This window comes from Laccaria bicolor, genomic scaffold (assembly GCF_000143565.1).
Source record: "Laccaria bicolor S238N-H82 LACBIscaffold_1 genomic scaffold, whole genome shotgun sequence".
In the NCBI taxonomy this organism is placed as follows: domain Eukaryota; kingdom Fungi; phylum Basidiomycota; class Agaricomycetes; order Agaricales; family Hydnangiaceae; genus Laccaria; species Laccaria bicolor.
This window is the reverse complement of record NW_001889872.1, coordinates 1,174,680-1,196,954: the sequence shown is the minus strand read 5'-3', so window position 1 is coordinate 1,196,954 and position 22,275 is coordinate 1,174,680. Positions and strand designations below refer to the sequence as shown.

At 44.7% G+C, this 22,275-nt stretch overlaps 9 protein-coding genes across 9 annotated transcripts in view; 5 read left to right on the top strand and 4 right to left on the bottom strand.

The window, feature by feature from the left end:
- LACBIDRAFT_320821 (uncharacterized protein) overlaps positions 1-598 on the top strand; it is a gene marked incomplete at both ends in the record, with an annotated part of 2,064 nt that extends 1,466 nt beyond the window's left edge. Inside the window, 2 exons of the mRNA XM_001873971.1 lie at positions 214-251; positions 438-598. Coding sequence (XP_001874006.1) covers positions 214-251; positions 438-598 — 199 coding nt within the window. The remainder of the gene's footprint in view (positions 1-213; positions 252-437) is intronic.
- Positions 599-5,510: 4,912 nt separating this feature from the next.
- Positions 5,511-9,232, top strand: LACBIDRAFT_243489 (uncharacterized protein; the record flags this gene model as incomplete). The annotated part of the gene is made up of 15 exons (XM_001873970.1): positions 5,511-5,897; positions 5,951-6,011; positions 6,061-6,663; positions 6,715-7,415; positions 7,464-7,643; positions 7,695-7,814; positions 7,868-7,915; positions 7,969-8,105; positions 8,159-8,188; positions 8,242-8,587; positions 8,637-8,731; positions 8,779-8,916; positions 8,968-9,053; positions 9,111-9,133; positions 9,191-9,232. 15 exons carry the CDS (start codon positions 5,511-5,513, stop codon positions 9,230-9,232), a joined length of 2,997 nt encoding a protein of 998 aa, XP_001874005.1.
- Positions 9,233-9,395: 163 nt separating this feature from the next.
- On the bottom strand, positions 9,396-11,078 carry LACBIDRAFT_319238 (uncharacterized protein; the record flags this gene model as incomplete). Its single annotated transcript, XM_001873354.1, has 2 exons — positions 9,396-9,923; positions 9,999-11,078. 2 exons carry the CDS (start codon positions 11,076-11,078, stop codon positions 9,396-9,398), a joined length of 1,608 nt encoding a protein of 535 aa, XP_001873389.1.
- Positions 11,079-11,761: 683 nt separating this feature from the next.
- LACBIDRAFT_170758 (uncharacterized protein) lies at positions 11,762-12,242 on the top strand (the record flags this gene model as incomplete). Its single annotated transcript, XM_001873969.1, has 5 exons — positions 11,762-11,824; positions 11,879-11,912; positions 11,965-12,052; positions 12,105-12,119; positions 12,177-12,242. 5 exons carry the CDS (start codon positions 11,762-11,764, stop codon positions 12,187-12,189), a joined length of 213 nt encoding a protein of 70 aa, XP_001874004.1. The 3' UTR covers positions 12,190-12,242.
- Positions 12,243-12,460: 218 nt separating this feature from the next.
- On the bottom strand, positions 12,461-13,814 carry LACBIDRAFT_301109 (uncharacterized protein; the record flags this gene model as incomplete). Its single annotated transcript, XM_001873353.1, has 11 exons — positions 12,461-12,507; positions 12,558-12,619; positions 12,677-12,809; positions 12,860-12,921; positions 12,970-13,040; positions 13,092-13,145; positions 13,193-13,267; positions 13,318-13,351; positions 13,412-13,492; positions 13,550-13,748; positions 13,808-13,814. 11 exons carry the CDS (start codon positions 13,812-13,814, stop codon positions 12,461-12,463), a joined length of 825 nt encoding a protein of 274 aa, XP_001873388.1.
- A 734-nt stretch (positions 13,815-14,548) lies between these two features.
- On the bottom strand, positions 14,549-17,553 carry LACBIDRAFT_301108 (uncharacterized protein; the record flags this gene model as incomplete). Its single annotated transcript, XM_001873352.1, has 11 exons — positions 14,549-14,898; positions 14,948-15,070; positions 15,125-15,229; positions 15,285-15,394; positions 15,449-15,674; positions 15,727-16,570; positions 16,620-16,724; positions 16,775-16,980; positions 17,032-17,192; positions 17,252-17,296; positions 17,348-17,553. 11 exons carry the CDS (start codon positions 17,551-17,553, stop codon positions 14,549-14,551), a joined length of 2,481 nt encoding a protein of 826 aa, XP_001873387.1.
- A 336-nt stretch (positions 17,554-17,889) lies between these two features.
- Positions 17,890-19,062, bottom strand: LACBIDRAFT_145827 (uncharacterized protein; the record flags this gene model as incomplete). Its single annotated transcript, XM_001873351.1, has 6 exons — positions 17,890-17,941; positions 18,000-18,140; positions 18,191-18,399; positions 18,453-18,570; positions 18,624-18,793; positions 18,841-19,062. Coding segments are annotated over 6 exons (912 nt in total), but the record flags the coding sequence as incomplete, so codon positions are not given.
- Positions 19,063-19,157: 95 nt separating this feature from the next.
- Positions 19,158-19,889, top strand: LACBIDRAFT_192419 (uncharacterized protein). The gene is made up of 4 exons (XM_001873968.1): positions 19,158-19,246; positions 19,298-19,496; positions 19,546-19,650; positions 19,703-19,889. The coding sequence occupies exons 1-4, from the start codon at positions 19,170-19,172 to the stop codon at positions 19,715-19,717; spliced, it is 396 nt and encodes a 131-aa protein (XP_001874003.1). The 5' UTR covers positions 19,158-19,169; the 3' UTR covers positions 19,718-19,889.
- A 90-nt stretch (positions 19,890-19,979) lies between these two features.
- Positions 19,980-22,044, top strand: LACBIDRAFT_301105 (uncharacterized protein; the record flags this gene model as incomplete). The annotated part of the gene is made up of 6 exons (XM_001873967.1): positions 19,980-20,137; positions 20,208-20,306; positions 20,366-20,796; positions 20,940-21,163; positions 21,221-21,352; positions 21,415-22,044. 6 exons carry the CDS (start codon positions 19,980-19,982, stop codon positions 22,042-22,044), a joined length of 1,674 nt encoding a protein of 557 aa, XP_001874002.1.
- Positions 22,045-22,275: the final 231 nt, after the last annotated feature.

The window sequence follows — 22,275 nt, the reverse complement described above, 5'->3', positions numbered from 1 at the left end:
GCATCCCTTTCATCTTCACATTCATGGATTGTTCCCAATTATGCATTATTTCTTGAGCTGCAGCACTGAAATGAAACTGTTTAAAGGCTTCAGTAACACCTATATTTTGGTTCCACAATGGACATTCTTTTGAAAAAGGCTTGAAATGAGCCAACATAAATAAGTGATAGGATGGCGAGTCATATCGTGGAATGGACATTCCTATGACTCTAGGTATGCAAAGGTTAGTATTATCCCTGCCAACATTTTTTGTATGTTCAACAAGAACATGAGTTTGACATTGTGGATGAGGATACTGTAATTCATATCGTGGGTAAGTGCCAAGTCGCATACTTTCAGAATCTTTGACAGCAATATCTCTTTTCTTTGTAACTTTAAATCTCCAAATAAAGTCATAAAATGAAACATCTTTTAGCTTTCTATCTCTATAAATATAGTGATCAATTTGATTGGCTTTGATAAATTTTCCTGCATTATCAGTATGAAGTTGAAGTCTAACAGGCTCTATAACATCATTATCATTGACATTTTCAGAGTTACTTTTGCAAGTATCACTGTCACCATTGTTATCGTCACTGTCGCCATCTTTATTGTCTAAAGAAGTATTGTAGTACTTAGACTTTGCTGTATTGTCAGGAAATGCTGTACAAACAAAGTCAATGACAAGAGATGAAAGCATCGGAAGTGTTTTATGAGATTTAATTGTATCAGTCAAGCCACGTATGTATCTTGCTGCTTGTTGGGCATGAATTTGTTGCTGTTTTATAAACTGTGACAAGCACTTATGCAGTAAAGTTTTAGCACTCTCTTTCGTACTTGACGATGCTACCTCTTTTGCACGAAGAACAGCACGTGATAAAAGAGATAGTAATTGATAAGTTTTCATTTCCATTTTTGTAATATAATCAGTTATATAAAACATACCTGCTTTTGCAGCCTTTCCTGATAGGATGCAGCGTAAGTCATGATTATGACGACAATAAATTAAGATGTATGGATTATAATAATTAATCATTGGATCTAAACATTTAAGAAAGATGGAATTAGTGTCAGAGTCAAAATAAGAATGTGGAATGATATCATGAGGGAATTCAAAACGACAAGTTGTAGAATGAGTTCTATATTTATGACAAACCTCCCGGCAATGATGTCTTTGCATTTTTTCACCACATTTTTCTACTTCAGTATTAAACAAACTTTTTCTATCTTCATTGTCAGTAATATGACTGAAATCTGGAGGACGACATATTCTTGGCTCATAGTCATCTTCAACGATCACACCTGTTTGTGGAAGATCATGTTTAATTATATTTTCAAGATATTCAAAAAGATGTGTATCATATTCTTTTTCTGACTTCAAGCATTCATGAATTTCAGTTGGGTTTAAAGCACCTGCCATCCATATTTCAAAGTGAGCATGAAGTCTTCCACGTTCTGTATTTTCAACTCCACCATAAAATGCCTCCATATGCCCTAATATTCCACCATTCTTTTTACTTTTTCTAGTTTTGAAGTCCCATCCAAACAAATGTTCAATCATCTGATCAATACAAATTTGAAAGAAATCTGCTGCTGCAACAGGATCTTTTGCAATGCGCAATCCACGAACTGTAGAGGACACCATTTTTGGGTAATGTTCATCTAGATTGACAGAAGTGTCTCCATAAATGACTTGAAATAATGGACTGTGATTGGGTTCTGGATTGGCAGTAAAAAAAAAGAAAGGTAAGCCAAAATAGCCCATGTAGCTAATAATTTCATTACGATTTTGAAGCTTTATAGCTTCAGATCCAGGTATTTTTGCGGCAATAGTTTTGATTTCTTTGAGGACTGTTAAAACCTTTTTGTCATCATCATTATCTAGTAGTGCTACATTTTCTTCCTTCTCAAGTAAATTAGCAACTCTAGCAATCGCATGAGGAGAAACTGTTGCTAATTCTTGTGCAATATGTTCAAAATTTGGGTTGGCGACAGTAAGTGATGTGTGAAGTTGTGCAGTATGTCGTTGAATAATATTTAATGCAATGAAAATGAAAGATTGATGATATCGGAAGGATCGGTCAGATATGTCAAGAAAGTAATTTGCTTGAAGTTGAAAACTGATTTTTCTAGGCTGATTAGGATCCTCAAATCCTCCATATCCAAGGGGAAATAGTGTTGGATACATTCCTGGAAACAAAATAGGATTATTATATTCACAAATTGGTTGAAGACCTCTATGTATAATAAGATCAGGACGGTCAGATGGATCCTGAATAATGTTTCTTAAAGCATTTGCGGTAAAAGTTCTACCTTGAATCTTTACTTGTTCAGGATCTGAGACACCCATTTTCTCTAAAAATACTGTTATGTCATTTTCATCACTGTTTTGTAATACTTGCAATGCAGGATGATCATCAATACCTGCAGTTTCTTCTGCAAGAAGTTTTGCAACATCAATATCTTTTTCATATATTACTCTATCCTCAATACCAGGAATAGCATCACTATCTGGATAAGCATTTAAGTTTTCTTGTGATAAAATTATATCTTTGTATAAGTAGTTGTGCTCTTTTAACCACAGAAGAAATGCCCATATTTTATATTTTCGCACATGAAAAATCTGCTTCAAACATTCTTTTGAGTATTTTCCAGGACCGATGAACACTACTGATATTAAACCTGTAATGTCATCAGGTGTTAGAGGTAGTTTACATGCTGTTGAAAATACATTGACATCATGTGCACATGTATTTCCACGAAATACTCTTGGCTGATTAGTTTGACTTGAATCATACAATCGGGTTACATATGCAGTACTTCTATAAATGGCACAAGTCATTTCTTCAACCCATGTCAAATCTTTAAATGGTTCAGGTAGTACACCTCGAAATAGATTATTTGCTAAAGAAAACTTTGGAAGCTTATTTTTTTTTAGATCAGAAATACATTCATGGCAAAATATGATACTTTCAATGTTTCCAGTAACATCAAAAGTGAAACCATTTGAATCTAGCATAAGTCCAACTAAACTTTCAATAGGCCATTGAAAATAACTCCGAAATTCTTCTTTTGTTACAGCTAGTAAATCTAAATGCAAATCTTTCTGAAAATCACAGTTTTCACTCAATTTTACAACACTCATGTCAACATCAAACCGTTTTCGTGAACAGCAACAACATGTATCAGGTTGGCATAAATTTGTTTGTTGCATGTAACTATTTGTACAATGTTGTATGACATCATCAGGGATATTTGGAGGCCAAGTTGATTTTAAGCTTTTATTGAAAGCAAGTTCCTCATTCATTCTTGATTCCTTTTTTAATAATCTCTCTTTCTTTCGTTTCTTTTGTAATTGCTTTCCAGGAATTGACAATGATAGCTGTTCAAGAATATTCGAGCTATACTCATGTTTTAAAATCTTATATACAAGGTCAAGTCCTGATTGAGTTTCAAGATATGAAATTTGGTAGCAGTCTAAAGTAGAATAGATATCACTTTGATTCATAAATTGGATGTTATAACACCTATTTTGGAGACTTTGCCGCAGTGTATTATATATGTTACCATTGAAGTAAGCTAAAGATTTATCATATTTTCTGCAAGGGTGCATAGTGTTGAAAACTTTCTTAATATCTCCATAATCAATGTCTTTCAAACAGATATAGAATTCTTCTTCAGTATGGCAAACATAGCTCTTTAAGTTATATTTATAAGGGCAATAACATTGAAATTCATCTTGATTTGGTGGTGTCATTAATGATAGAAGTATTTCATTACCAAATGATTGTTTGAAGAACTCAAACATCATTTTTTTCCTGTCAGCAATCCCAACAGATATATGTAATCTTTTACAGAGATTTTCATCTGAGACATTACTAACACTGGCTACAACTTTGAGAAATTCGTTAACAATTGTAACACAGGCTTCCTTTTTTGTTACATGGCTGTATTTGAAATGATACTTTTGTAAGAACTTTGACAATGTTGCTATAGGCAGAAGTTGAAGTGAAGATATGTAGTGATCTTCAGTGAATGAGAACCATAGTGGATTTTTATATTTCTCTTTGTTATTGTTATTTAAGTCAATGTCACCTTGTTGAAATTTCGACAGATACATACGCGGATGAAATGAAGCACTTGCAACTGTATCGCTAGACAACCATTGGTGTTTATTTTCAGTTAAATTAAGTATCAAGAAACCATTATTTAAGCTTGTCGATTCAATCTCGCACTTTTTACCACTCAAAGAAAATTCATGTTGAAATAAAGACGACATCCATTGCGTTATCTGAGCTTGTGATTGAAATAATGCAGCATATGATTGAGGATTGTACAGAACTTCATATGGATGAGTGGTAGGAAAGTTAATATTCGCATCGGTGACATCTTCATCATCCATTCGAGTACACTTGCATGGTTCCTTGACTAACAACATCATAATTCAAGTATGTGGTAATGCACAAAGTTTAGTGTGCTAGAGCACAAATTTTAACGTGCTGGGGCACAAATTTTAACGTGATAGGGCACGAGTTTGAGTAGTCGATGTGTTTTGCAGCCAGCACGCAAAGCAAATGGGTGCGAATCAGTGAGACAGTGTTGACGAAGACGACGATGACAGAGTCGAAACCTTTTTTTTTTTTCAAACTCCGACGTTATTCTCTACCGACGTCGGCAGTCGCGACTCGCAGACGCCATCTCCAAGTGACATCGTGGTGTTGGTGCCAGCAAACAGTTGCAACAGTTGCAACATCAATATGCTGCTTAATAGTGTCAGCTCTAGCATCCTACCTCAACCTTGCAGCAGACGACGACATCCACGACGACGACAGTCCCATTGCAGTCGGGTAATGAGCAGTCAAGTAATGTATCGGATCTGGCATTCGCATAGCCAAACCGATAATCTGGCAGTCGCGTAGCTAAACATGACATATCTTAACTGTCGTCCTCGTGGAAGTCTGGTCTGCGAGAAGGTTTATTGTCGTTATGATTGTACATCGGACCTATTGTTTGCCATACGAAGAGCCAAACAAAACGAATTCTGAAGCAGACGCCATCATGGCGTAGGCTGCGATTCACGACTATCGACGTTCGTACAGAATAACATCGTCGTAGCTATCTATCAAACACAAACTCGAAGCATGATTATCGCCCACTAAATAAAAAATAAAAAAAGAGTCGGGGACCGGGCGGGCTCGCCCGCCGCTAAAGCATGACGTAATGCGGATGGCCGCTCCGATCGAAAGAAAAAGTTTTTGTCAAGTGAGTGGAGTGGCAGGTCAAACGGACAACAGTTTCTTTCGACCATGTCCTTTTCAACGCTTGTAAAAAAAATATGCATTTCATCGCTCAGAACATCTCCTACAGCTCCCGTCGCATCCAGCGCCCGAGAAGTTTCGCTTTTGTCACTAATCCTTTTATCAGGCAATTTTGGATAAGACTTGACTCGGTGGACTCGGTGAATAATATTTTTCTGACCCTTGCTGGAATACCTCTATCCCGTCCCTCCTTGACCTCTTTCCGTCACCGTCATGGGGCTTCTGAGCAATCCCCATACCCTTTGGCGCGTCCTCCCTCGGTTGCAACGTGTGCGCGGTCTTGCCAGCCTCAAGCCCCCCTCGTCTCTTTTTGCACCGCTGGACTCTTTTCCCAATAGGCACATTGGTCCCGATGACGCTGAAATATTCAAGATGCTCTCCCACCTCGGCTACACCTCCTTGGAAAGTTTCATAGCCGACACCGTCCCTCCGAAGATCCGGGTCCCAGCCTCCTCAATAAACAACGCCTCAATTCCTGCAGCTAGCGAGTCTGAGCTGCATGACAGAGCAAAAGCGTTGGGTGCTCTCAATAAACCTTTCAAGAGTTATATTGGAATGGGGTATCATAGCGCTGTCGTACCGCCCGTCATCTTGCGCAACGTCTGTTTTTTGCCTCTTTTGTAAGTGGGGTTGGCTTAACGCGCTTGTTCTAGGTTATGGAGAACCCGGCATGGTATACCCCTTACACTCCCTATCAGCCAGAAGTCGCGCAAGGTGCGTACTTGGGTAGTTTTACCCCCTATCACGTTAAAATTTGTTGCAGGTCGCCTCGAATCATTGGTCAACTTTCAAACTATGGTTACTTCGTTAACGTCAATGGACATTGCAAATGCCTCTCTTCTAGACGAAGCCACTGCAGCCGCTGAGGGAATGGTTATGGCTTTTGTTTCCGCGTCATCCAAGAAGCGAACGTTTATTGTGGATTCTGGAGTCGTTTCTCAGACAGTTGCCGTTCTTCGCACTCGCGCGAAAGGCTTTGGTATTAAAATTGTCGTGGGAGATGCTCAAACTCTTGTCATGGACGAATCCATTCGTGGGGACGTATGCGGCGTTTTGATTCAATACCCAGACGTAAACGGACATATCAAATCTTTGGCCTCTCTTGCCGATACAACCCACTCTCTTGGAGGTTTGGTGGTTTGCGCCACCGACCTTCTTGCCCTGACGAGAATCACTCCTCCGGGTGAGTGGGGCGCGGATATCGTCGTTGGAAATTCTGCACGTTTTGGTGTACCTGCTGGTTACGGAGGACCCCATGCTGCCTTTTTCGCCGTCACAGACAAACTCAAACGAAAGATGCCTGGCCGTTTGATTGGTCTTAGTCGAGATACTCAAGGCAATCCAGCATACAGATTGGCTCTTCAGAGTGAGAAGCTAAACTCTTTTACTCTACCTCAGCTAAACCACATTTTTATAGCTCGTGAACAACATATTCGTCGTGAGAAAGCCACTAGCAATATCTGCACTAGCCAGGCTCTTCTTGCAAACATGGCGGCGATGTATGCTGTTTATCATGGTCCAATTGGTCTCAGTCGCATCGCAGATAAAGTTCACAAGTACACCCAAGTCTTCCAATCTTCTGCAGCAGCCATGGGTTATAAGTTGAAAAACGATTTCTTCTTTGACACAGTCACCCTCGACGTATCCGCAGTGACGGGTAACGCAGAGGCTCTTCACCAGCGAGCGGAAGCTGCAGGAATCAACCTTCGTCGTATCAATGAAAACTCGGTTGGAGTGACTTTCGATGAAAGCGTATCTCCCACTAATTTGGTCTCCTTGATCAACGTCTTTGCTTCCACCGCATCGTCCAATCCTGTCTCTTTGTCGGACCTCTCCGAACCGCAGTCGTCGTCCATCCCGGTGAAATTGCAGAGAAAATCAGATTTCTTGCCCCATCCTGTTTTCAACAAGCATCATTCTGAAACTGAAATGCTTCGCTATATTCACCATCTTGCGTCAAAGGATATCAGCTTGGTCCATTCCATGATTCCTCTGGGAAGCTGCACCATGAAACTCAACAGCACAAGCAGTATGATTCCCTTGACATGGCCAGAGTTTAGCGATGTCCATCCCTTCGCTCCATACGATCAGCTCAAGGGTTATCATACCGTAATCAAGGTTTTGAACACTCTCTTTCTTACTCCTCTTTGCTGATGAGAGTGACAGGAACTGGAAGAGGATTTGTGCAGCATAACTGGATTTTACGCTGCCTCGCTGCAACCGAACTCTGGAGCCGCTGGAGAATACGCCGGTCTATGCGTCATTCGCGCGTACCATGAATCTCGTGGTGAAGCCCACCGTGATATCTGTCTTATTCCTCTAAGTGCCCATGGCACAAATCCTGCTGTGAGCCCTACCCCTCCCTCTTCTCATCGTATTGGCTTAACAAGCGCGCAGTCGGCTGCTATGGCTGGGCTCAAAGTCGTTTCCGTTCAGGTTCACCCTGATGGAAATCTAGATTTGCAAGATTTGAAGGCCAAGGCCGAGAAACACAGGGACAACCTCGCTGCGTTCATGGTACGGAACGAACAAAAAAAACATGCTCTGGCCCTGATCCCTCCTTCCATCAGATTACTTACCCATCAACATTTGGCGTGTTCGAGGCTGGCGTTCAGGATGTGAGTCTGGAGCTTTGTCGCACGGTTCTTTGAGAAGCTCATTCGCTCGCAAGGCATGCCAAATTATACATGACAATGGCGGTCAAGTTTACTTGGATGGTGCAAACCTCAACGCTCAGATCAGCTTGACCAATCCTGCCACATGTGGCGGTGATGTTTGCCACATGAATCTCCATAAGACATTTGCAATGTATGCGGCTTTGTTCAGTTTCAACTTCCGTATCTCACCATTCAACTCATTAGTCCGCATGGGGGAGGTGGTCCTGGTGTTGGGTAAGTTTTTCTATCGTGTGAGGATGTTCACTAATTGACTCAAAATTTTGTAGGCCAATTTGCGTTGCAAAGCACCTTGCTCCTTTCTTGCCCAGCCATCCAGCCATGCCAGAGAAAGGAGAGCAAGCGATCGACGCCGTCTCCGCGGCACCCTTTGGCAGCGCCTCGATTAACCTGATCTCTTGGGCTTATATCAAAATGCTGGGTGGCCAGGGTCTTGCCGATTCCTCCAAACTGGCTTTACTCAACGCCAACTACATGGCAAGTCGCTTATTCGGACATTACAACTTGAGGTACAAAAACGAGAAAGGACGCGTCGCGCACGAACTCTTGATTGACCTTGCGGAATTCGACAAGGCTGCGGGCCTTAAAGTGACAGACTTTGCTAAGCGATTGCAGGTTCGTTGTTACAATTTCTCCACAAGCAGGAGCTCATAACATTGCATAGGACTACGGCTTCCATCCTCCGACTTGCTCGTGGCCGATCTCGACATGTATGCTGATTGAACCCACTGAATCGGAAACACTCGACGAACTTGATAGGTAACACCTTCATGATCTCGTGTTTTATGGTTGTTCATCTGGTTCAGATTTTGTGATGCGATGATTCAGATCCGTAAGGAAGCGGAAGACATCATCACTGGAAAACAGCCAAGGGACAATAATCTTTTGAAGAACGCACCTCACCCTATGTCTGTCATTACCCTATCAGAAGAGGAATGGAATCGGTGTGTACATATCCCATATTGACTCTTGCACAGTAGTGAATGCCTTCACAGCCCATACTCTCGCCAAACTGCTGCCTACCCACTTCCTTGGTTGAAGGAAAAGAAGTTTTGGCCCACCGTGTCACGCATTGACGATGGTATGTGGTTATCTTTAGCACTTTGTCTGCTGTCTCTCACACACACTTTTTTTCAAGCATACGGGGATTTGAACTTGATTGTACGTGACTAAACCTCCCCTCTTATTTGTCCTGCACTGACAACTTGGGACATCTAGTGTGACTGTCCATCGGTGGAAGAGTTTGAGTCAGCCATGTAGATCGCACTACTATCGCCTCGTTTTGTTTGCATGGGCTCTCTATTCCCCTAGATGGCTCTGGCCCAGCCCAAACGCGCTGCTCAACCATGCGCGCCTAGACATATATCTATCTATATAACACTTGTACAATTACAACATCACCCGTGATCTTCAATGAGGAACATTACACAGACTTTTTGACTTTAAGATACTCTGGGAGCTCGCTATACAGATGTGGTAGATAATGTTCTATATGTGGGAGAACTTCGTGGTGCTGATTTAGTTGCCTGGCGTACTTAACCAGTATTTTGACTGTCTCGACATCCGGTTCTGTGCCCCCTTTTTGCATACCAGTGCAAACTACTCCGACCGCATCGCCGAGTCTGCCCAGTCGGCAAAGACATTCGATCCATGTATTCCAGTTATGCAGATTGAATGCATATCGATCTCGGGACAGCTTGTTCCAGATCGCTGTCGCCGTAGACAGGTCCCCTGCATGAGTACAGGCATCAAGGATGATGCTAATACTGACATAGTCGAATCTGCCAGTTAAATACACCACTTCCCAAACCCTATATGCGTCTGCAAAACAGCCAAGACGCTGATAAGTGTCCATAACTTGATTCCATAGAATGGCATCAGGTGTAAGAGAGGCGTCCAGGGAAATAAAATCGTGTATACGACGAGTTGTTGTGACCAGAAAATTGTGAAGCTCATCGGTCATTGCGTCGGTTTTTTTGAGATGCGTTGCAAGTTTTGCGACTCGATGAAGGAGAATCGTATAAACTTTTGCATTCAGTTCAATCCCAGCCATCCGCATATCGTTGACAATGCTGAAGTAGTCTCTGATGGAAGGTAATGGCAAATTGCTGAATTGGAGTTTACTAACGCAGCCTAGAACGACGGCGTAGCCCTCCCCGTCTAGCGAAGACCGATGCTGATGATATATTTCCATCGCTTCGGCCATGTCCGAAGCACGTCTCATTTGAAGAATAATAATGGAAGCAGTAATGCTGCTATCGTTGGTTGATATGTCTCGAGCTTTCATGTCCTCGAGGAGTGAGAGCGCAATCGGATGATACTTGTCAAGGTTTTCTGACGAGGCGAGCATCTGGAGGAGAGCATGATAGATATCCAAGTCTGGACCACGAGGGTGAGTGCGGGGAGTTTGGTCTGCCTCTCCACTAGCAATGGTCGGCGGGTGAGCCCTTGCTAGGTCATGGTAAATGGCCAACGCTTGATCGACAGCTGAGTCTTCAGGGGGTTCCAAGCGACGTAACGCTCGAAGTATTGGGGATACCAGTGCCGCGTCGGGTTTAATATCGGCCTGGACAGACGCCTCATATATTTCCAGACCCTGAGTAATTTGACCTGAGCGTAGACAGTTGGTGATGACCATGGCCCAATGAACTTCATTGCACTTGACTTGCATCTGATTTTCAACGAGCTGGAGGTCTGCCACTGTTCTCGAATGGCGGACGATTGAGCTAATGATCCCAGGAGACCGCGGGCAGCCTTCCACCTCGAGGACTTTAAACAACGCAATTGCAGCAGCTACACCGTCTGATTGACCCGCGTGAGAGAGGCTCGTTTGCCATTCACCGCTCCCTTTAGCGACCTTGAACTTGTTTTTATACAAGACGCGAACTTTTTCGGCGTCGGTATAACGACCAACCTCCGCGTATCCATCGTATAAAAGCTTTTCAGTGGAGGGATCAAATGGCAAACCGAACTTTTCCATATCCTCCATTAGGGACGAAAATACCACAACATGAGGGATGTTCCCTTCCTCCAATGCCAATTTCCAACGCCCGCGAATGAGAATGTTGAAGGTTTGATTCGTAGGTTTGCATCTACATCTGCGCATGTCAAAAACTATAGCGCGCATGACCTTGAACGTTGAGATCTCCGTGCAAGCTTCAAGAAACGTGTGAAAATGTTCAAGAGTAGGGGCGAAGAATCCAGGGAGTTTGGGCATCTTCAAAAGCCAATTGTGAACGCTGGCCACATTACCGCGATCTATGAGGCCTCGGATTATGGCAGAATAATAATCCATTGTAGGTTCAATTCCCAACATAGGTTGCAAATCATGAAGGATTTCTTCTACTCGTTGGAGATCTTCAGGACGTCCCGACTTTGCCAAAGACTGCAAGATACCAAGGAGTTGGTTCTTTTGCAAGGGAGAAGGAGTGGGCTTGATCATTTTGGCTTTCCGGAGCTCTTCAACGAATTGGTGATAGGTGGTGTGGATAGTGCTAACATGGTCGAAATTGCCGAGGGTTTCAGCGAGGACATCTATTTTACTCGTCGAATCTGTAGATGTGGCGAAGGAACGGGTGGTCGACGAGATGGCCAGACGGGGGACATTATGTATGGCGAGGCGAGCGAAAGCACGACGGGCTGGAAGCGGCAAGAGAGCTCTACTCACGAACATTCATACGTGTCCAGTCGTTGTGTTAAATAACCAGAAGAACTATTCAAAGGTTTCCCCCGTGAGAATATTATCAGCACACGCCAGCACACCTAATTACAACTTCATTCACCACAACCATGTCGGACAAAATACGCGAATTCATCGACGTTCCTCAGCAATTCATTCGCGACGGCAATCAGGTTTGTAGTGTACTGAACTTTTGAACAGCCAACTGCTCACCCCCTGCATCCCAGTTTCTTACACGTTGCACGAAACCGTCGCAAAAGGGTGCGCTATCTGTCCCTCTCACGTCCTCAACTACTGACATTGAAGATTCCAGAGTTCACACAAATTTGCAAGGCAGTCGCCGTCGGGTTCGCCGTCATGGGTTTCATTGGTTACTTTGTCAAACTCATTCACATCCCAATGTGCGTCATGACTTCCACGTATCCTTTTACATGCCCTTATCTTACTTTCCAGAAACAATATTCTTGTGTACGCCTCATTTTATATGATCATTCTTGCTCTTTGAATAACAGACTATCTTGACAGCGGTGGAGCTTAATCTTTTGTCGTGTACCGGTTATATATAATTTATTGGTTATGGATCACACCAAACGCCAGGACGCGGTTTGTCATATTCAAACGAAACGTGGTCCATTGTCACATCGTATCGTGGAGTCCATTTCAGTTCTGACGGAATCTGGCCTACGAAATACCGGGATGCTCTCGCGCGAACGCCTGTCTTCGGATCTCCGTTTCTTCTTCCAAAAATACCAAACGAGAAAAACATCCTGAAGGCTTTTTAGAGAACGACTCGCTCACAATACAGGGTATCACACTACCTTTTGTGTTCCAAAGACGACCACTGCCGCCAACGGTACTATGTTACAGTCAGCAAAGTCGCCTCATGAGTGTTACGAAATGACTGACGAGCTGCTTGTATCATTACAGGCCATGCAGAGAAATTATTTGCCAGAAGCAAAATTCCGACTCTGTTGCCAAGGTGTCACCATCAGTTCAAATTATGATTTTCAGTCGTGCATACACACCCCAGGGTGATAACTGAGTACACATTGAACAATGCCACGCGCACGACCAGCGCAAGTGAGGTCGTTCTGTTTGCCAACGGAAACACGCTGCTCATTTGCTTGCGCATTCGAATATAACGGACTCCAATCGCCGCTGAATGACGCTCATGAGCACGATGTATCCAACCGCGTGAAAGAACGAACCTTCAAAAGCAACAATCAAAACGAGGGACACCGTACAGAAAGCCTGGACACCCCAACGACCGCTATCAATTGAGTGAGAAACGCCAACGTGAAAAAACCATGGTGCCTACAAAAAAGTCCCATAGATGCTGCAGTAAAGTCCCGTCGGTGCCCTGACAGTCTGAGGATCTCGAGCTTGGAGCTAAGGGTTGTTCGAACGCGATCTGAAACGATACTCAATGCGATTGCGTACCACACTTGTTAAGACTGTAAATAAAATAAAAACTATATAAGGAGTAGCGATAGTCTAGAACACTCGTTAGAACTGAGAAAAAAAAAGTCTGGTAAACCTACAAATGCAAGTTTCGTTGTTTGAGACCATCTTTGACCTCCAAAACTTTGTGTCGGCTCGCGAAACGTCAACCAGGTCTAGAAAGGAATCTCAAAGCCCGCATTTTGAGTTTGAGGATGATACAAACTTGGACAACCAGGATGAGAGTTGAAACTGCCACCCTGCCAGGTCGGAGAAGATTGAACATCGTTGTTCAGAATGTTGTATGGTGAAAAACTGACATTGGCGAAGAACCATGACTCATCGCTGATTGTACGTAGCATAATGTTCCTGGAGGGTCTTCGGCCTTTCCACCAAATAATCTATATGATTTGTCGGATGATTGGGACGAGCAAAAATGTTGAACTCCAAGCACTCACAATATACAATAAGATATAGAATAGATCACCCAGGTGCAGCAAAAGTTAATGAGGGTCGGATGGCATGTAACTTTATTCGAGAAGATAAAGGTCGCAATTAGTGCAGGTAAACAAACCAAGCCGCCAATGATATGGAGAGCGAGATATGTGGGCACCAAGTGCTTGAAATTAGGAATGCCAGCATCTGCGCCTGCGTCGACTATGGTCGTCAAGTAGATCAGTATATGCGTCACTATCACGGAAGGCCGTAAAACGTACCTTGCATTGTCCAGGGAGGCAGAATTTTAAGAGCACGTTCTAAGCGCGTTGCTCAGACATTCGACGCTGAAAGAAGAGGTCAAGGAAAGGAAATTAAGCAACCTGAAAGGCTCGCAAGTGACAACAGTTTGAGATCTAATTGCAAGTTCATTTCAAATTCTTCGGAACACACTCCACAGCCGCCATCATTCCGTCTGGGTGATAAATCATGATCTTATCATGTTGCATTTATCACCGTCGCTTGGATCTCTTGATGGAGTCAAGTATGTAGCCCAACTTGTGTTAATTTTTTGGGCGGCCTCCTGGCAAGAATATGAAAAGGAAAAATCCAATTCGGAGGATATTCTATGGTAATGAAATATAATTTCGGCAGTCTGTTCACAGGAAGGGGTCACTGAATAGCGTGCGAGGTAAAACTAGACACACGTGAATAAGGAGAGCAGCGTCTCTACGTGGATGGTGGCACGACCTCAAATGTTGAACGTTTCAAATTTTTAGTTCTACGTCGACAGATCCATATTACCTACGAGCAACAAACCAAACCGTGAGCTCGGCTTGACCAATTCGATCGCAGAGTAGTATTGCTGGCTCGATGATGGCGTCCCGAACAAAAGGAAGCTTGAAAGTTTGTCGCCGGCGTCCGGAGGTGGATTGCCAGAGTTGCCATGGGACACCTGTGGAAGAAGAACAGAAAAGAGTGTCTGGGTCCGTGCGAGATACTCTGTCGCATTTCGTCTCAAGTCATTCACGGCTAAAGTGGGGTATATCTGGAGTACAATGAGTGACTGTGTCGTGTTGCTCCAGATAATTGCATCTCACATGGGTTTTCAATCTTCCTTCCAGAGACTGCGATAAGTCGGCCCAGACACTGCCAAACAGATCCACGACGACGAGAAGAAAGGCTAAGTCTTGCAAATGTTGTTCATCCAGCTGCTGAGGTTCATTATCAACCCACGACGTGATCATAGATTGCAGAGTAGACTGTATAATTATATCGCGCCTGGGCTGATGCCTTAGAATTCCTAGCTGTTGGATAGCGGCTGATATCGAGAGGAAGGATCGGAAGAGTGGAGGTGAGGGTCCTGAAGGGACTAGATTGTGTATGAGATTTTTTGCTGTCATTGAGGACGTGAAGCTCACCTGTTGCTATCGTGGTATGCTTTGGTTGATGCAGGTTATTTTCGCGAAAGATGCGCGTGATGGTGCACTCTCGCCATCGGTCGATCATACGATCGTGGAGAGCGGCCGTCTTGACCTTGAAACCTGCAGGTGGTAATTTGATTCACGGGATACGAAAAAACCAAAAAATAGACTAACTTTGCATTGCAGAATGCCCACATCCTATTTGAGTTATGAAGTTAGAGGATACCATCAAACTATCCAGGAGCTGAGCCACAAAGACGATATCGTGAATGGAAATTTCTGTCAACCAACAAGTTGTCAGTATTACAACAAGAGCACACTTAAGGATATGAACCCGAATTGTCAATAACATCCACAACAATACATTCCAACATATGCACGATGCCGGCTGACGTTGACTCCGCGGCGGGTTGATATGCTCGGGTTAATCGCTCCACCATCGCGCTGGTGATATCAAGAATGAGCATTGGCAGGACCATGTGGAAAGCAGCACCTTACGTATCTGCTTCCATTTCAACTCCCATTATATGTGCGAGATCTTGTTGAATTGTGCTCGCACATCGCTCGAGAGTCGACAATACCTCGTCAAGTTGTGTTGTACGACCAATCAGCTGACCTTTCAGCATTGCCTGGTATTTGCGGAAAGGAGTATCCGTGTTTAGCTTAAGTGTTTGGGAAAGGACGGGTGCTGGTGTAGGCCTGAAAAGAATATCTAGTGGCGTTTCTAAAATCTTATCAGCATGTCATCCAAGGCATACTTGTGCGTTTCATCATACCTAATCGCGTCTCCTGTTCTTGCCGAGATATCGAGGAGAGGGTGAGTCCCAGTTGGGTTTTAAAAGCATCACTGGCATGGGCCAACTCAAAGCGCCAAATGGCAAGAATACGTTCATGACAAAGATCGTCCTGCATACTAGATATTTGCGACTTTTCTTGCTCCTCAAGTCTAGACGACGCTACCCATCGCCTTATAGACGATCTCAGTGTCCAAACTTCTCGGACCGATTGGATGCTTGACATCCACACTTCTGTGGAAGCGCGCCATTGCCCTGTTGAGTGTTGGAACCAGTCCTGCAGTTTCTCAACAAATTTCGCTTGCGAAAGATGAGCTGAAGAGGAATCTATGTCAACGTATGGCCTATAAGAGCGGAGACTCGGGGGGAGAAGATGAAAATGGGCTGAAGATGTCAGGTTTGTGAGCAGGGTGTGGGTGGATTGGTAGATTTCAGTAGGTGGCAGATGATCCGCCGACGATTCTAAAGATTCGGACTGTATTGATTGTAGAGCGTGAACTATCAATGAAGAGTTGTCTCCGCCGTCCTGGAAGATCCGTCGAGCTGAACAGACTGTCTGGGAGATAGTTCCAAGGGTTTTCTGGATGGCTTGCGTGACTTCCCGAGTATAATGCCGTCGAACAGATACGTTAGAAGAGGGGAGCTTTGCATGGCCGTTCATAACAAGACCTGTTGTGGTGGAATACTCTGCGGGGGTTTTCTCATCGACCCTCCATGAAAGGTTCAGCTGCAGAGCCTTAGAGCGTTGCCCAAGAAGAGCAGATAGCGTGTCGCTGAGCGGGCGAGAATCCAGGAGATGCAAAGTGATGAGGGTAGCACAAGCGTCCTGTTATAACATTCACCGGAGGTCGGCCGACTAAGGAAACTAACAATACCTCGGGGGAAATCATTTCTCGAAGGAAAAGAGTGGCCTTGTGGATTATTTGAGAACGAAATTGGGATACTGCGTCCCACTGACGCTGAATCAATGGAAACTCGTCCTGTAACATCGTTAATTGTTGAATTGTCGGGAAAAGAAGTTGTAGCATACCAAGACATCAATACCAAGATTATTCCACGTCTCCTCATCATGTTCTTCTGACCTCACAAGCGCTCTATGAACCACACGAGTCAATAGGAACAGCCAGGCAGCCGGAAGATATTTCTTTCGATCTATGAGACGCCAAAGGTGCTCTGGAGCGTCAAGTAATAGCTTTATATGGGCAGACAGGACTTGCAAACTGCGAAGACGCCTGTCTAAAAATTCATCGGTTGGGTACAAGATAAAAGCAATTTCCATAAACATACCGTTCACACTGCCCAGATTAGACGTTCGCTGGGGAAGAGGCGGTTCCGCCTGTGAGAGAATTGCCCCCTTGCTTTCATCAAGCGCATCTAGCACACGTCGCGAAGATTGCGCGATGGAAATAATTGATGACGAGGTTTGGAGAAGATCGCGATACCGTTCTCTGCGCTTTCAAGGCAACGTCTCAAGGCATGGTCAAAATCTTCCGCTCATTGTACGCACCCAACCATAAGCCTGAGTTCTTCTTGCTTGGCGTCTGCATCTGTCCTATGGTGAGAAATTAAACCAACTGTTCTAAGGTGATTGAAATAGTAATACCTCAGTCGGTGTTGGACAGTCCTAACTTCGGCGATTGTGTGCCTTGTAAACAGTTCATTGGGGTCAACGTTCAGACGGTCATTTTGATGTTTTGTTGTGTCGTGAATTCGGGGGTATGGTGTTCCAGGGGTATTTTGTTGTGAATGACTGCTGCGTGGCGGGGATGAGAAAGAAGCAGTAGACAGGACCGTCGACCGACGAGACATTAAATAAGAGGTTGTGGTTTGGAGAGTTTCCTCGAATCAAGGTTGAGTCATATTACGTAATGCGTAACTTGCAAGCAGAAAACATATAATAATTACGTGAATGGGAAACTACATCTATCTACGATGAGCAAGTTTTAGCCTCAACTACCGTAGCTCCGATGTCGCCTTGACCGAATCCGTGAGGTCCGTCTCGCTTAAGCTCTTTCCGCTGTTTTGGCGACTATTTTGAGTAGAGGGGGGAGAAGCCCCAAGACTATCTGAACGAGCTATGGTGGCAGGTTGTGACGGTGGTAGTCGAGTTGATTGTGGTGAACCATTTGTTGAACTCGATCCTTGAGGTGAAGAGTTATTCGCCAGCCTTTGATCCAACGCCTTCAACGCCATGGCTCTGAAATGAATACGAAAGTCAGACAAGCGAGTCACGTCAAAGCACCCTAACAACCCACCGTCGCCTCTCCGCCTCCGCCCTCGCAGTGCCAGGAACTTGGCTGTAGTTACCACCCTCAACATCAGCTCCAGCTACAGGAATAAGGTGGAAGCGAGTAGCTAGCGAATATACAAAATTCCCAAGAAGTGTCAAGGGATAGCTAAGGATGCATGAAGATTCGATCTGAGATACTTTAATTGGATAACGCACTGCATGAAGGGAGGGAACCACGAGATTAGGGAGAACGTTTCGCTACGATCACCGTAGGTGCTTCCACCAAGAGAGTCCCCTGCGTTTTTCTTGTAAAATCGGAGATAGATCCATCCAACGAACCATCCAAATTGGATTATAATCCACGGGCATTGGAAACCTACAAAGCACAGCACGGTCGATAACGTGAGATATGCCATGGGGAGGCTCTGTAAATGGGTTTTATCGAACCTTTCCTGGCTTAAACGCAATGGCAACGAACCTTGACTCGAGTCTTGATTACGCCCATGACCTGAACTTGGTGCTCCGGAATTAATTGCGTGAAAGCTACCAACAGAGCAATTTGCAAAGCCATCTGCCCATGATAACGCATGCCATATCTGGGAGAGACCACTTGAGCACTCGAAGGAGATGAGACGAAAAAAACGCGCACAAGAAGAGGTCTGCGTTCCCAGTCGCGATAAACTCAATCCAATTGAATCCAAACGCAATAATATTGGAAGCGACGATGGAGACCACAATAAATTTGGCAATTTCCACACTTCCCCACAGCCGTTCGAGATATTTCAACGCTGCAGGGACGAAGACGAGAGTTGCAATAAACTACTGAAAGATGAATGGCATACGAGAACTTGGGTTGTAAAACATACCTCAAATATACTTGTTTCCACAAATGCGGATGTGAAGAACGTCCATGGAGTGAAAAGACTGGAACCGGGTACGAGAGTTAGGTAATGGGATGCATCAGAGGCCAATCCTTTCCACCATAGCCAGGCATAAAGGGCAGAAGACAGGACGGTGGCAGCGGTAAAAGCACGCGTAACAGGCGGAATGGACTGAATCAAGACAAGCGGCGAGGATAAGACTGCCATTTCGTAGTTCACTACAAAGTTCGCTCAGGCTGGCAAGGAAAGGGTTGCCAACTCAAGTGTACACGTGATTCAGAATCCATCGTCACACCTCTTGACTTCCTTCACTCATGTCCGATTACGATATACGCCCAGGCGGCTCCCTCAAGCTGAAAGGCGGGGTTGCCGAGGGTGGAATCGTGAAAAAGTATTTAGTATCTTCTCCCTCTTTCTGGCCCACCTGCTGATTGGACTTCAGAAAGAAGAAAAAGTCAAAGCTGAGAGACGAGCCATCCGAACTGGAACGCGAACGTGAACGGGTCAAAGAACTTCTCTTCCAAGAAGAGGACATCACAAAGACCCCTTCGGGGAGCGGGCGAAACTCCCCTGCCATCGTGAGCAGCTCTTCCAAAAAGACGGAAGCCGAGAAACGCTTTGAGGAGGCGCAGAGGCGAAGGGTACGCTCGTCGTTCTTTTGGTTACTTCATAGCTCTGACATATCTCTAGCTTGCGCATCGCGTGGCAAAGCTTGCGGGCAAGACTCATAAAGATCGCGTCAATGAGTTCAATGCTCATCTCGAGTCATTAAGTGAACACCACGATATCCCCAAGGTACACAGAACTCATCTAGTTGTGTTACATTCTCACAATGCTATACTAATAGGTCGGACCTGGATAACATCGTCGTCGGTTTCTGGCTTGCACGGTTCATTTCTGTACCCAAAGAAAGTATTGGACCAACACTCAAGAATATCCGACACCCCAGCTGTTCTATGAGAGTTGGGAGTTCTTGGAGTGGAATGTATGGTTCCTTTGATAGGCTGCTATTGTAATATATTTGTTCCACTTTGAAAAATATGTAAGAGATGTGACTGTGATCTTTCTTCACTTGTTCTTCGCTCAGTCTTGGCTAGTCGCGTCTTTCGTGACCAAAGTCCTACATGTCGAAAGCTCATCCTTCAGACAAGAAATCGCACGTATGCCCGCCTTCCAATGCTATACATCCCTCAGACCGTTGGGAATCCTTGTTTGTTTACTCTTTCGTTTGTAAATTCACCAGTCTACGAGGAAAGATTGAAGGCTTGGAGACACCGATGGAGTGAGCACTCTTGCACTTGCTATGGTCCATACTGAAGAAAACTCATCGTTTGGGAACCTTTTTTCCTTAGTTTCGAAACCGCGCTCTTGTCAAAGGAGCCCAATCCCATTCTCACCCAACTTCTTGGACAATTCATCCTGAATTTGAAGCCGCATACGCGTAACTTGAGGTGAACGCATTCCCAACCACGTTCTGAATTCGACTACTTTAACGACGTTGCCGTGCTAGTAGCACAGATCAAATCTCGTCTACTGTGGCGAGCGTCCTCTCTGAATATTTCAAATCCTCGGAGAGAACAATATTTTGGGACGAGGATCTAAGAGCCAACGTGGATCCTTTTGAAGGATTGGATAGTGGTTTCTTTGCCACAGATTGGGACTTCAAGGAATGTTCATTTGTTCTGGTGAAACCCGACGTATTAGGCTTACAATGTTCTGTTCAGCTCAAAATCCTGCGCCAGCTTGTCGAGCTGCAGCTCTCTCATTCCTCCGACATCAAGGCCACTATCGATCGCGCATGGGGTGTTGTGCATAACAAACATAAGAAGAAAGACGCGGCTACAGCGCCTCCAAGTCCAGATGACCCCAAAAGTCAAGAACGACTCCAGCTCACTCCCATCGGACAAGACTCTCACCGTAAACGTTTCTGGATTGCAGATGGTCCGTGCACAGTCGCCGTCTTCCTATTTGCGTGTATTTGCCTGGGGACCTGTTTGCTATCCCTGCTTTACTGTGCTCTCGGGTCTTGCCGTCGGATAACAGCATTTTGTAACCGCTAACTGACTATTCATCTTTCCCACCAGATTCACCGCGTATCTATGTTTCGACGAATCCATGGAAAACTACAGCTACCTTCCAAACCATTTCATCCACTCGGGAAGAATACGTGGCGGTTATCGAAAACCTGAAGGCTACAGCACCCCCCGAGTTGAAGAAGAAACAAAAGAGGTCCAAGCTGGAGCAAGCCCATCTTGCGTTGATTGCGACCCTCGAAAACCGGATTGAAACAATTGACGCCGAGCTTGTGGTGTGTCAAATCGACATCAGCGTGGGTTTCGCGAGTCTCATGCGCACTAATGTATAGCGCGTCCAAAAAGTACAGAAGAAATTGGAGCAGCGACGGCTGCTGCTCGCGCAAGCAGAGATTCGGGAAACTCGAACGCGGCGAAAAACACAAAAGCCAGATTACGTATATGAAAATGATTTTGACAGCGAGGCAAGCCAATTTGTTGGGTCTTGACGAATGATCTCAGCTGATTTGCTAATTTTGGAACTTAGGATGATGCAGATGAGTACAGATACCAAGAGGAGGAAGTGAACGATGAAGAATTCGATGATGAGGATTTCTTGAATTTCCGTGAAGGTACACATGGGACAAAAAGACGACGGATTGTATCCGACGGCCGACGACGTTCGACCCGCACCGCCGTGGTGAATGGAAACGGGAAACGGGAAGGATCTTCCGATTCATGGAGCTGGCGCGGCGAGCGACGCTCCTCACGGCTTGGCGCCCCTCTTGATCATCAATTTGATGTAGAACCTCCACATAAACGCGCTCGTACGGAAGAAAGCACGACAAGCGCAACTTCTCTGGAAGTTCCCATGACCAACGGCTCTACGTCTCACTTGAAAATCAAGGTGTCTGGTGCTGCAGCTCTCAAGCCGACCGAAGTTGCTATGGAAGAGATCGCGGGAAAGAAACGGTCCAAATTTTGGGTTTACGCCGTTGAGCCTATACCTGGGGCGGCAGACCCTGCACCCCCCGAACCTGGATCAACCAATGGTGTAACGCCAGCAGGAAATAATGGCAATGGACTGGACGTTAAGAGCCATGATTCAACATCACCAGAAATACAGGGAGACAGTATGGACTACGAAAGAAGCCTTTCTCCGTTGAATTCCGCTTGACTCGACATAGCTTAGATCACATCGTCGATTAATCTCTCTCATTTTCGGGCTACACAACACGTTACTCAGCACTATCTCATATATTTTTTGCATTTGTTGGTGGGATTAGAAGTAATATCCAAATAATCTTATTCGCAGGTCTGGGCCATGTGACCCGGAAAACTCTGGGCCTGTCCTCAATATTCTGCGAAAGATTTTGGCTGTCGTTCGTACCACTCCCTACTAAGCTTC

Bases quoted from the DNA above. Each gene is read 5' to 3' on its own strand.
- LACBIDRAFT_192419 (XM_001873968.1), top strand. From the start codon at position 19,170: ATGTCCGATTACGATATACGCCCAGGCGGCTCCCTCAAGCTGAAAGGC. The intron at 19,247-19,297 runs GTATTTAGTATC...ATTGGACTTCAG, and splicing joins GAGGGTGGAATCGTGAAAAA to AAAGAAGAAAAAGTCAAAGC. The intron at 19,497-19,545 runs GTACGCTCGTCG...ACATATCTCTAG, and splicing joins AGGAGGCGCAGAGGCGAAGG to CTTGCGCATCGCGTGGCAAA.